Below are 13,477 nucleotides of genomic sequence, written 5' to 3'. Positions count from 1 at the left end.
TCTGCTCCTTTAATGGCTGCACTTAATCCTGCTCTTCAACACTGCCACATCCGTCCTGCTTGCTCAAAGTGCAGGTCTAGAAGCCATCTTGAGCTTGGACACTACCGAACCTGCATGTCTACTTGCGGGCCTTGAATTTATATTTCCCCTTTCGGCATACACCCGTTATGGCGGCGGCCAATTTCACACCGTTGCAGTTCCACAGTCTGTGTCGCCGCTCCCATCGATCCACACGATCCGCTGAAACCATCAAGTCCGCCTCTCGCTTTCCCTTTCAAACCAAAGTGGCTCGATCGATGACCTCTGCAATCCTGCCTTTCCTCACTGGTGCTTCCTTCTCGAGTGTCAGCCTTCATCCTTTCATCCTTCCTTCTTTTCATCCTTCCTTCCTTCCTTCCTTTCCTTCCTTCCTTCCTTCCGTCCAATCCAACCATCTCCATCCTCTCGTGATACGCCACCCCTCAGAGCGTCTCCATCCACCAGAGATACCCTCCAGTTCAAGGTCTATCCGGTTCAGCCTGACCGCTCTCTGCGACACCCCTCCCTGACCAGACCTTCCACCATCACATTACAGCTAGCTGCCAGCAGCTCCTTTACGGACACAGTGACGATACCCTCTCCCAGATACCCACTTCAATTTTTTGGCCATTTCAACCATCTCGGACACATCACAGTGTAAAGAGCGCTAGGTTATCATCTGTTGCAGCCGTCATACAGCTACCACAAGCAACCCAGCTCCCAGCATCCATCCATTCAGGATGCGTAGACCCTACGTAGAGCCAGGCCATCGCTCTGCCCGCCCAGGCATCAGGCATCGATCTCGATCCAATGGTCCTGACCGCAAAGGTCGTGACCCCAATACTCTTGCCTCCTCTGCCCGCGATGGCGACACTCGTCGCCCTGGACGACTTGCTAGCGAAGGCGAGACCGATCAGGACGACTTTTACAGCGACAACGATGACCAAGGCTTTGTCACTCAGACAGACGACAACGCCGTCACAGCAAATGAAGATATCGACGGCGAGCAAGACGACCTTGAAGACGATGACCTCCTTGACCATAACAAGGTCGAAGATGCTCGTTCTGCCCACTCTGGCCGTTCGGCTCCTCGAGCCGCCCCAGCACTCCGTCACGCCCGCATCAACGAGCAGGACGACGATGAAGATGCCGACTGCGATGATGAGGACCGTGGTATGCGTACACCTCGCAACCAGAGCAGAAGCAACCTCGCTGCTACTCCCCGCAGCAGCGGTCGCCCTCGGGCCCACTCCCGCTCTAGCAAGCTTGCTCCAGAGGAAGAGGATTGGGCCGTCAAGGATGAGGCCAAGCGTCGTAAAGGCGGCGTCTTTGGCAGACTGAAGCGTCTCGGACGCAAGCCAAAAGAATCCAACCAAGATTCCGGCAGAATTCGCGAGGGCGCCAACGCTGATGTCGTCCTTGGACGATCCTACGGCGCCGTACGAGAGCTACGCAGCCGTAAGAGCTCTCTTCAACAACCCCGACCCGAGTCGATCCCATCCTATCGCACACGTGATCGCGCTTCCTTCCGAAGAGGCGCTGCCAGTGCTGCTGTGTCTTCGGGTGTTGCCGCTAGCGCAACTCGTTCCTCCGGACGTGGAAGCACACTCGGCAACTCAGGCCGTGGCAGTGGCTTCGACGATGACTTTGACAGCGAGCTCGGCACCGCCCGCCAGAGCTCTCGTCTGCCTGCGCGCCAGCCTCCATCCGTCATTGCTAGCGACGATGGCTCTGACCTTGGTCAAGCGAAAGACGGAACTCTCCCCATCGCTGACGAGCCTCCTCGTATCCCTGTTCCCATCGCTCTTCGCGAGGCTGAGAACGCCCGCTCGCCTCAGCTTGTGCACCCTTACGCTGAGCCCGTGACCACAGAGCCGCATGGCCGCTCCAAGTCGCTTGCCCAGAGTGTCCAACCAAGCGTCCTCGATGCCAGCGATGCTGCTTCCGTTATCCCGCCCTCCTCCCCACTCATCCCACTCTCTGGCCCCCTCAGCCACAACGACGCTGTCGTGCCCAGCCAGCGTGCCTCCATGCAGTCTATGCGCGACAACGAGATTGACGAGGAGACCATGTCACGATCTCGCAAACCGAGCATGGGCCTTCGTGCCGCCGCCGGTGGTGCTCTTGGCGGCCTTGCTGCTATGATCGGCTTCGATGCCTTGCGTGAGAGAAAAAACGGTCTCCCTCCTAAGGATGAACCCATATCCACAGCGCTCGGCCTCACTACCGACAGCCAATCTACCGCTCGCGATCCAGCCGCATCGACCACTTCGCTCAACACTGCTGTTCAGGCAGCTCCAACTCAAGACGTGGCTGCTACCAAATCGGATGTCACGCTCCTGCCGCGAAAGAACCGAAGACAGAGCAGCAGAGTCTCTGTCTTGTTTGGCGCCGCCGACGCGGAAGCAGCCTCTCCCACGGCTGGTGTTACACGCGATGGCCCCTCTGAGTTGCCATACGTCGTCGATGACGATGCTGCTGAGCGCAAGTCTTCGCTTGCTCCAGCTCTTCCAGTGTCTGCAGCTCTTGGAGGCGGTCTTGGAGGTATTGCTGCTGCCAACCTCGCCACTGGCCTTACTTCTCATGATGTCGAGGAAGCACTGGCCGACGGCAAGAAGAAGAGGAAGAAGAGCAAAAAGAACAAGAGCAAAAGTCAAGCCTTGGATGACGAGAAGTCTGTACTCGTCGCATCCAATGTCGAGCCACAAGCTAGTCGCGCTAAGATGGTCGAAGTCGACTCGGCTCCCATGTCCAGGGCGGCAGTTGTGCCAGTCGCAAATGGCGACGCTGTTCAAGCTAGGGGCTTCGCCACCACAGGCTCGGCGACCGAAGCTTCGGAGCTCGCCGATGACGAAGCTGGTGGTCCTCCCTCGACCGTGGCACCGATTGGCGAGAAAAATGGATACAGCCAGCTTGGTATGGCTGCCTCCGCTGCACCCATTGCTGCTGCTACTGTTGCGGGCGGTCGCAAGTCTAGGGCTGCCAAACCAGCCAAGGGCAGCCGCGGCGTCGAGAAGCTTCTTGATGTTGATGAAGATGATGCCGGTCTCCGACGCAACATCCCTGCTCCTGACAAGGGTGGCTACCTCCTTACGCCCAGTATCGCTCCCAGTGTCGCTGACCCTCTTGATGCAGGCCGCAACCGTCTCACCAGCTCGAAGGGCAACTGGCTCACCAAAGACCTTTCGCCTCAGCAGACGCACTACTTCCTGCGTGAGCTCTCAATGCGTGAGCTCAAGTGGGAACTCGACCGTGCTTGGTTGATCAGCAGCTTCGAGAAGCCCCAGCGTCCTACTCGACGTGTCCGCAAAGACTTTTCTAATGTCGAGGACGATTCGCGAATCAACGACTTTGACGAATCGTCCGACGAAGAATTGCTCGCCATGGATGAGGACGAGGACGAAGAGGCAGTCTTCCGACGTGGACCGCAGCAGCTCGGTGCATTGTACAGCCAGGCTAGCATCCCTGATCTGCCGCTGTTGCGCTTTCTCTTCAAGAACGCTTTCTGCACCTTCCCTCTCTTCGTTGCTCCCGAGGACAAGATCGATCAGTATGTCGGCGGTCCTCCTGACAAGGCGACACTCGCCCGCACCTACTTCTTCATTGGTATCCTGCCACTGCTCCGTGCCGTACAAACGCGCTGGTTGAGCGAGTGGGTCGACCGTCACGGTGAAGGCGACGGCACTCCCTTCAGTGCTGTCTCGACTGTTGGCTCAGTTCGATCCTTGCTCACCAAATGGGCTTCTCGATACATCACCGCCATTCTTCGCGTCGGTCCCGGTGATCCCTACTTTGAGGACGACGAGGCGATTGGAAAGGAATCTTGGCCATGGCCAGCTTCCAACCTTCTGCCTCCTGAGGCCTACTATGCCTTCCGCAAGCCTCTCGACCGCCTCAAGTACGGAGGCTACGAAGTCGATCTCATTGGCATCCGAAGGCACAGCGCAACTGAGCGAGACTACATCATCCGTCTTCGCCGCCCCAACGCACCTGATCAGTATGTCGTGCGTAACGACAACGACTTCGAAGAGTTCCGCCGCAATCTCTCCAAGGATCTTAGCCCCTTCGCTTTTGTAAAGCCTCTTCCTCGAACACGTGGTCGCCCTGATGAGGGAGAGAGCGATGTTGAGGACGGAAGCCCTTATGGCTCGGTTCGTTCCGAAAACTTCAATGCAGCCGGTCTGGGCTCGGGAGCGCTGTACAAGTCGTCGCCATCGGTTACTCCGGTTCGCAGCGGCAGTATCGACAGCAGCCGTCGTCTACGTGGAGGTGGACGTGACGGTCGCAGACGTTACAGCTCTGCAGTTCGCGACGGTCGGCCCATTCTTAGCCGAGACGCGCCTTCTGAGCAAGACAGCGAAGCTTTCGAGGACACCGCCGATGAGCTTGCGGATGACGACGACCGATCAGAGGCTACCTTGCAGCCTCGACGCGGTGCCTCTCGTCGTGGCCCCGTCCAGGATGAGAAGAAGGGCCCATCACTGCTGTCTCGAGGCAAAGGCTCTTTGCGTCGCCTCACTGGCATGGACACGTCTCCCAAAAGCCGAAGCAATTCTCTGCGACGAAAGGAAGGAAGCAGTGGATTGCAGCGTCGACGTCCCCTTCCTGCTCCTTCCCCTCCCGCCGCCGCAGCAGGCAACCTCGAGCGTGGAGGGGGTTCTGTTCGACGACCCCCTCCTGCCGGAGCCATGGACTTTGACGCCCGTCGCAACAAGCTCCGCACCTGGCTGCGCGACACTCTCTCCATTCGTGAATCAAGCCACGCTGCCGAGACCCAGAACTTCCTCACCATCGGTGGCTTCCCCGAACGCGCTCTCCGCCGCACCGACTTGGATGACATCCAGGAGCGTCGTCGAGAAGACCGTCACCGTCGTCAAGAGCATGGACGAGATGCTGCTGAAGCAGGTGACGATGTCCATGACCTGCGTGAAGTGCGCGACGAGATCTGGCTCGACTGTGTCGACGGCGACGGTTTCCTCAAAATGTACGATGCTCTTCGTGAGACTTCCGACTACGCCCGTCTGCCGCTTGGATATCAGAAGATGGTATCGTGGGGCAACCTGCAGATGGCACGCTGGCTCTACGGAGTCTTTGTGGCCGGTGACGAGTCCCGCGCCAATTTGGCCAGGGTGCAGGATGTCTACGAGTCGATTCCATGGAAGAAGCTTGCCTTTGCGATGAAGTCGCCTGTTGCTCAAATGATGCGAGCTTGGAGGGATCAGTTCCTGCGACGTGGCTTCTTGCAAGCTATGCTGCATGTCATGCTGGAAGACGAGCCCGAGACAATCGAAGAGGATCTGGTCGAGCTTCGAAGAGCCATTGGCTCCGAGGTCATGTTCCAGAAGCTTCGTATCTTTGTTGAATCACCAGGCGATCTCAAGCGTCTCATCCGACAGCATGCTGAGAAGGCAGAGGTGCCTCTTGTCGCTGCTATCGTCCGTGGCTCGGAACAGCCTAAGCTGAACAAGGCCGAAGTGCAGCGTGTTATGGATGCAACGCAGGCTTACCAGGACTTCATGAAGACGGTCCCTTCGACCACCAAGAAGAACAACCACAAGGAACCAGGCTACCTTCTCATCACCAACTTGCAGCGAGCCCTCCGTCTGCTTTCGCTCCAACGCGACGGTACTCAGGTCCGAGGCATGCTTCAGGATCCCATCATCGCCGATGCACTCGCTACCGTCTTTGAGCCTCTAATGGAAGAAATCCGACGTCTACACAAGATCAAGGGTATCGGAGGATCGATCATGGAGCTTCAATCTTTCCTTGGGCGACTCATGGACCACCTCACTGGGCTGCGCGCACGTATCATGGACCCTTTGCACGCAGTGAACGGCATTGCAGAGATTTTGGATGATGCTGCTCCTCACTGGTATCGATTCTTGCGTGCTGCTGCGGACGCAACTCCGACGGTGTTCAGCTTCTTCGCTTGGTTCCGACACTTAGCGATGACTGTTGGTGCAGGGTCGGAAGACTTGGCACAAATTTGGACCAACCCTCCCGCTGCACCGGCCGGTGAGGATGAGACTGGTTCAGAGGGAGATCGTCAATCGGTCAAGCCTGACACCATGCCTGCTTACGACGGTGCTCTGGATCCTGCTACGATGCGCGACATCAACTCGCTGGCGGAACACGGTAGACGCAAGCGTAACAGACAGATGGAGATCGCCTGTCGATGGGCTGCGGGCGATACAGAGGAGCATCATCCAGTTCAAGTGCAGGGTGATGGCAAGGGTAGGACGAGGACGGATCCTTACTTGCCTCGTGAGCCTCGACCGGCTAGGAAGGCACCCGGTCTGGACAGGTTCAGGAAGTCGTTCCGCGAGGCTGTTTCCAGCGCTCTTACCCGTTGAAAGCCATGCACCACACCACATAGACATACTCTCTTTCCCCAACCATAACACATTCGTTACATCCTCACTTCCTTTCGACCGACTTTTTCACAAATCAACAACGGACTCTTGATCACGTATACCTTTCTTCTCTCTTTCGGAATCATGTACATACTCGTCTCGTCAGAACAATACCTTTTGAATATACATACGGATCACCTCGTCTTTGCTCTGGTTGTCTGGCCAACTGTGATGTCCGTCTTACGCTCGACGCCCTCTTAGCTTAAGCATGACGATCTGCCATGATTGAGGGCAAGCGCGGACATCAAAGGTAGGATTTTAGCCCATCAAAATTTGTTAGACCAGTACGATCAAACAAATCTTGTGTGCGGCATGCAATTTTAAAGCCTCCTTTCTCCATGCCATTTTCACACCGTTTCTCAGTTGAGCTGAAAACCCCTTGCCGTACGACCGGAGCAAAGTGACACGCCATCGCCCGATTCCCATCTCTCACCTCTTTAAGCTCGATGCTCACAATTACCTGCCGAACAGCCGTTACAGAATTGGCTAAGGTCAGCAGTGATCTAGTGACATAAGTGGCGTCCAACATTCCAGAGCTGGTTTTGACCAATTGCAAAAACAAGGTTTGTGATGAGTCGGTGAGACATAGACCGATACGCGGGCTATATTCGCGGGGTTGTGAGGAAGCGCGTTGTCGGGAAAGGAAATCGGCGCAATCGGGCTTGTCCAGTTCGGCAATCTCAACATCGTCGCTTTGTACTCTCGCATAGTCACTCTTGGCCATAACAATCTTCGGACATTGTCGACCGTCCGACATGCGCAATTACACCTTTAGCAGCGGCTCCTTCTCGAGGCCATTCGAGCATCCAGGTTGCAACAGTGTGTCAAGGTCGGAAGATGAAATTGAAGACGAAATGTCAAAAGGAAGCTAATGCCATGTTTGCATCGTCTGAGTTGCAAATTCTGTCTTGCACTTGCACACGAGATGGGAAATCAGATGGCGATTCCTTTTTTGGATACTCAGCCAAAAGTCAATCGGATGATACCTTTCACTCGCCTGAACCTATCTCACCGACTTGTCTTGGAGATGCATGTGTTGACCATATTAACTTGCATTGTCAGAGACCATCCGGCGCTGAGTGGTCGATGCTTTCCTTTATCTCATGGACTGTTGCAAATAGAGTCAAGACCGAGGAGAAGAGCTAGGCAACTCTGAGCGTTCTAGCTCAAGATTCGTCCTGAGCTTGAGCCTTCATCCGACTTTTAGCTCTGATCGTTAACACCAAGATTGCGAACGATGATAATCAGGCTGGAATGAATGGAGCCAACGTCATGGACGATGCAAAGCACGAGTGAGGCCAAGATGGAGCGAGCGTGGTGTTACAGATTGTTCGAAGCCGACGCAGCCTGCAAGAAGAATTACAGAGAGAACGAATGAGCAATCAGCAAGGCTGATTGCGACTCCCTGGATCACTCGTATACGACCGACGGAAGAACCTCGCTTGCTCCTTGTTCTGAGACCGAAGAGGTCCCGTCGCGGTTCTGGCGCTACTGCAGCTTCGCGCAGCAAACATACATGATCGCAGAGCCAAGCTAACGAGAAGTGTCTTTTGTCAAACCTATACATTTGCTTCCGGATTTGGCATCATGAAACGATTCTCGCACGCTGATTCTGATGGATCGAAGAGGCTTTGCAATTGAGATGATGAGTTGGTACGGGATGGAGAGACAACCAAATCGGACAACCGGATACCAAAGTTCAGCCTCCTTCTCGGACTTGTCCCCACGCGCGACCTCAACTCCGATCCAACTCACGTGTGGCAACACAGCGTATGCCGGCAGTCTCACAATCAGCATGACTCGCTTTCAATCTGTTCGACGTCGTCTCTAGACGGAAGAGAGAAAGGCGGGAATGATGTGATTGGGCTTCAAGATGCGTTAATTGGCAGGCGAACTCGATGTCCAAAGATTGAGGTTGCAATTCGGGTTACACAACAGCGCCTATCCGCTTCTAGAAGCGCGGTTTCTACGAGAGACTTTTTTTTATAAAAAAAAAAAAAAAAAAAAAAAAAAAACAAAAAAAAAACAAAAAAAAAACAAAAAAAAAACAAAAAAAAAAAAAGGCTCCAAGCTTGTGACCGAGTCGCGGGAAGAGGAAGAATAGGCTCAGGAACTGACGCTAGAATCCAGGCAAGGCTACGTGCTCCTAAGTGTGGAGTCGCGTTTGGTACAGACGCGAATTTCAATGATCGGAGCACAGGGCACGTGACCTGCGCGCGCTCGCGCAAGTCGCTGCGCAGCAAGTGAGCAAGCTTATCACTCACTTGTTCATCTCACCTCTCCTCCCTTCTCACCATCATCTCGCTCTCGCGCTGGCTCTGTGCAGCGCTTCTTCAAGCTCACCCGGGAACTCGCCAGCGACTCTCCCACGAGTTAGGCAATCTCACATTTCTCATGTTCCAGTCCCGCGTGTGGTGCGTGCACCTGGAAGCCAGACACTGATGACTGAAAAATGCAGCACCGGCTTCACACGCTCACACGCGCGAACCAATTTGATTGGGATATTGCCGATGTCGTCTAACATAGCTCGCCAAAGAGCCTAGCGTAGAAGCCACACAATCTTGCTGCTGCTGCCCTCGCCTGCCTATCTTCCTTCTGACCTTAGCTTACTTTCTGGCTTTGACGCTAAAAGAAAGCGTCTTGATTCGAGTAGACAAAGGAACGCCGCTTTCCAAAAGACCCCGACAATGCGATATTTTCTCAACCTTATGCTCGCTTCTGCGTTCAATGAGATTTTCGGCTTCGACCAGAAGAGAGTGTCGAAGATGTCCCGGCTAGAGCGTTCCGCCGTGCAACCCCTCTATAGAATCAGCTCTTGGGTGTGTTCCAAACCCTCGCTTATGCCTTGTTCCTTGCGCTAATGGCCTTGAATGCCGGCCACAAGAGTCTAGCTCAGGGAATGCTTTTGAGATGACGCTGGTGGACATGAGATAGCAAGCCGGCAATGCACACGTGACAAAAGTTCTGAGGCAGCCTCCTTCGCTCGGCATGCTTCGATGCCTTGACACCGCCTGCTTAAGCGCCCTCGAATTTGACTCCATGTCTCAATCCGAAAGCAACATGACCAATGCGCAAGACTCGGTGACCATTCCCAACTCGATGAGACAAGCGCTTCATTCAACGGCCGCAGATGCATACGGAGCATGTGGCGCTGTGCGAATCGCGTCCCCGGCCAAGCGCCAGAGACAAAGGGAGGGACAAGACAATGAATAGAGAAGCTGCATCGGGATCCCAGAGCCGTCAACATTGAGTAAAAGTAACAACGGCTGGCATTCCTAGCTTCGATAGCATTGCAAGACTAAAGAAAGGCGAACGGTCCGGCCATGAAAAGAACAACCAAAAAGAACTAGCGAAAGAGCCAAGGCAATTAGTGTCAAGCGGAGTCTAACTGACTGTGTGTGTGTGTGTGTGTGTGTGTAAGTGTGTGTAAGTGTGTGTAGGAGTGAGGGAGAAGCGGAGAGGAGGTATGGTACCGCTTGTTCAAACTCCTATCTCACTTGCTTCTGTCTTTGATACTATGTTGCTTCTGTATTGTGGGTAGACAAAAGAGTTTGGCCTCCGACCTTTTCTTATCGTATTGAAAGTCCGCCTGCTTTAGCCTTGTTTTCCTGCATGCTGTATGTGGATTGCAACTCCGATGCTATCTTTGATTGAGATTGAGGCAGCGGCAGAAGAGCGAGAAGCTTCAATCAATCGTGTATGCAACAGCTGGCAGCTACGGCAAACATCGATGCCTGTTCAAGGAGAGAAAAAGAGTGAGCGACCTCCTTGCCTGAGCCTGGACGGGATCAGCTCTCCTTTTCCTAGGCTTCCTTTGTCCCATCTCGTGCAATCCTTCGCTCCTTCGCTCCTTCGCTGCCTTCTCTCACACTTCGATGATTGGAGCATGATGTGCAGAATGAGATGCAGGTTGTGGGCGTCTGTCAAATCCCAGCTCCGCTCACCTCGTGTCACATCATGTGCTCCTTCTCTTTCGACTACCCCGAAATCGGCTTCCTTCCTTTGTCACGTTGGCTTCCCCCCCCCCCCCCCCCCCCCCTCGTAGCATAATTGACTGCGACATACGCAATAATGACATGCCGATCATCGGTTGTTGCTATGCTGTTGCTATGCTGTTGCTATGCTGTTGCTATGCTGTTGCTATGCTGTTGCTATGCTGTTGCTATGCTGTTGCTATGCTGTTGCTATGCTGTTGCTATGCTGTTGCTATGCTGTTGCTATGCTGTTGCTATGCTGTTGCTATGCTGTTGCTATGCTGTTGCTATGCTGTTGCTATGCTGTTGCTATGCTGTTGCTATGCTGTTGCTATGCTGTTGCTATGCTGTTGCTATGCTGTTGCTATGCTGTTGCTATGCTGTTGCTATGCTGTTGCTATGCTGTTGCTATGCTGTTGCTATGCTGTTGCTATGCTGTTGCTATGCTGTTGCTATGCTGTTGCTATGCTGTTGCTATGCTGTTGCTATGCTGTTGCTATGCTGTTGCTATGCTGTTGCTATGCTGTTGCTATGCTGTTGCTTCTCCGCTCACTCGCTTCGAGGCGGAGCTCCAAGTGACCAACCATGTCGATCTTGTCATTGATTGTGATTCTTTATGGAGTGCACGTTCTTTGCTCGTCACGACACGCTTCCATCCCTCTTTCTTGACTGTGAGCAAGCACGTGCGAAGCGTAGCTGCTAAGGCTCTTGAGTTGAGTGTCTGCTTCGCTTTGGCGACGCGGCTATTCCTATCTTCTCTTGGCTTTGGCTTTGGCTCATTCTCATTCCTAGACACTTCTCACGCTAATTTTCTGTCTCGCTCTCTCCCACGACCGGCACACTTTTACGCCTGAGCCACAGTGCGTTCAATTTGGCCGTGACGGTGGAATTTCTTGCGATATTAGCCGAGGTGCAAGCGTGCTTCAACACAGATGAAACGCCTTTACGGGTGAAAAGGCGTCAAATCCAACTCTCCGGCATTCTCCATCCGATTCCCCTCCATCTTAGGTGATCTTTATTTTTAATATATTTTCTTATATCTTTTTTTTTTCTTTTTTTTTTTTTTCTTTTTTTTTTTTACACAACCACGGCACGACGGCATGCTCAAAAATGTGAAACGCAGCAAATGCAACAGGTCACTTGCCACCTCGAGGCATCTTTCCAGTCTTTAGTCTCATCCGTCGGATGTGGCCCCCTGCCGTCGTCAAGTGCCGCCTCTACTCAGCTCCGCCCCCTCGTCGCCTGTCACTGACATCACTTCTTTTGTCAAGAATTCGAAGCCTCTGTCCCAGTCCGCTTTGTTTCTCCCATGTCCCTCCTTTTTCTTTTTCTTATTCCTAAATCTCCTCCACGATGTGCTCGTTGGCTGGCAGTTGGGCGCTCATGCCCCTTGCGTGCCTCTTCAACCGCTTTCGATGCGCCCGCGAGGAACGGTTGCTTGCTTAGCATGCTATCCGAACCATACACAGCACGCTCTGCCACTTTGCTCGTCTCTTCCCTCTGGTGGCCAAGTCCTGCAGGCTTTTAGCGAGCAAGCAAAGGAAAGCAACTCACAATCCAGGCGGATGGTCACTCCCTGGACTGCTAGGTTGGCGCCTTAATGGTTGTGCCCTCTGTGTTGGCTTCCCCTTACTTCGGCGATCCCGACCTGAGCCTTAGCCTGCCTGAGTGCTTGAGTGCCTGAGTGCCTGAGTGCCTGAGTGCCTGAGTGCCTTAATGCCGTTTTCCTTTTGGTCGTCCACACTGGCCGGCAAACGACCGCCACAATTGCGTTGCCCTTTGCTGAGCAAGCATCGAAAGCATCTTGACTATCCTGTACCATAAGCCTATTCTCTCCTCTTAGCCCGCTCGTGCTGCTCTTCTTCCTGCGCTAGACGCGCTCCTCCCGTCATCTGCCCTTCTACCCCTTGCGTCTTTTGATGTGCACTTGACCCGTCTTGTCTTTGTGTCTCGGGTGGTTGTTGCCTGCCGTTCCCATGCCCATGTCCATCAGCAAAGGCAAAGAGGAACTGCTGGATTGATGCAGCTCGCTTCTCTCGCTTCTTCAACAGGCTTCCATTTTCGAGGTTACCAGGGCAGCCGACTGTTCGCATTGCAGTTGTCTCCTCTTACGACCCTCCTAGTCTCGGCTCCAGATTCCTTTAAAGACCACAAGGTCCAAGTTCCATTTTCAGCCTTGCAATCTCCTTACTCATCCGTCGATCCAAGTCATTCCTCCCGCTCTACCTTTGTGTACGGATTGACTTCACTCTCCCTTCATCTCTACCTTTCTCACCACCATCATCCTCATCACCACCTTGACCTGATCGTTGTATCTGCCATTTTCTTTCACCATGCAGCTTAAAGCCTCTATTCTCCTGATGGGCGCCGTCGCCGCTGGCTTTGCCTTCGCCGCCCCTGCCGCCGTTGAGCGCTCAGAGCCCGCCGTCGCCGCCATCACCAACGTTGAGCGCGATAATGCTGCCCCCGCTGCCGACTACGGTTACGACCCTCGTCAGTGGGTCTACAAGCGTGACAACGGCGCACCTGCCGCTGACTACGGCTATGACCCCAGACAGTGGGTCTACAAGCGCGACAACGGCGCACCTGCTGCTGACTATGGATACGACCCTCGTCAGTGGGTCTACAAGCGCGACAATGGTGCCCCTGCTGCTGATTACGGCTATGACCCTCGCCAGTGGGCCTACAAGAAGCGTGCTGACGCTCCTGCTGCCGACTATGGTTACGACCCCCGTCAGTGGGCCTACAAGAAGCGCGAGTCCAAGCCCGTTGAGGAGACGAAGTGAGAACCTCCTTGCTTCTTTTTTTCCTCTCATGTAGTTAGTTCTTGTCCATCATCGCATGTCTTGCTCGCATTACTTACTCCATCATAGACACGCACACTCTCTCTTCTCCATAGTCTCTCATACTGTCACGGGCATTCTATACACAAGCATGTCTCTGTAGATGCACGTGTACACCTTCGCTTGTATCACGGGCTTGAAGCCCATGGCACCCCTCACACTTTTTTTTATCCCCTTTTTTTCCGCTCCGGTTCTTGTCTTGTATTTTGCACTTTGTCGGGTTGAACGC

General features: G+C 53.9%; 3 protein-coding genes across 3 annotated transcripts; 2 read left to right on the top strand and 1 right to left on the bottom strand.

The window, feature by feature from the left end:
* Positions 1–758: 758 nt before the first annotated feature.
* UHO2_05538 (uncharacterized protein) lies at positions 759–6,371 on the top strand (the record flags this gene model as incomplete). The annotated part of the gene is made up of 1 exon (XM_041554709.1): positions 759–6,371. The coding sequence occupies one exon, from the start codon at positions 759–761 to the stop codon at positions 6,369–6,371; it is 5,613 nt and encodes a 1,870-aa protein (XP_041410643.1).
* Positions 6,372–6,675: 304 nt separating this feature from the next.
* UHO2_05537 (uncharacterized protein) lies at positions 6,676–7,188 on the bottom strand (the record flags this gene model as incomplete). The annotated part of the gene is made up of 1 exon (XM_041554708.1): positions 6,676–7,188. The coding sequence occupies one exon, from the start codon at positions 7,186–7,188 to the stop codon at positions 6,676–6,678; it is 513 nt and encodes a 170-aa protein (XP_041410642.1).
* A 5,550-nt stretch (positions 7,189–12,738) lies between these two features.
* Positions 12,739–13,191, top strand: UHO2_05536 (uncharacterized protein; the record flags this gene model as incomplete). The annotated part of the gene is made up of 1 exon (XM_041554707.1): positions 12,739–13,191. One exon carries the CDS (start codon positions 12,739–12,741, stop codon positions 13,189–13,191), a length of 453 nt encoding a protein of 150 aa, XP_041410641.1.
* Positions 13,192–13,477: the final 286 nt, after the last annotated feature.

The sequence above is a fragment of the Ustilago hordei genome, assembly GCF_900519145.1.
Source record: "Ustilago hordei strain Uho2 genome assembly, contig: UHO2_contig_14, whole genome shotgun sequence".
Lineage (NCBI taxonomy): Eukaryota > Fungi > Basidiomycota > Ustilaginomycetes > Ustilaginales > Ustilaginaceae > Ustilago > Ustilago hordei.
This window is presented reverse-complemented; position numbering and strand designations above follow the sequence as displayed.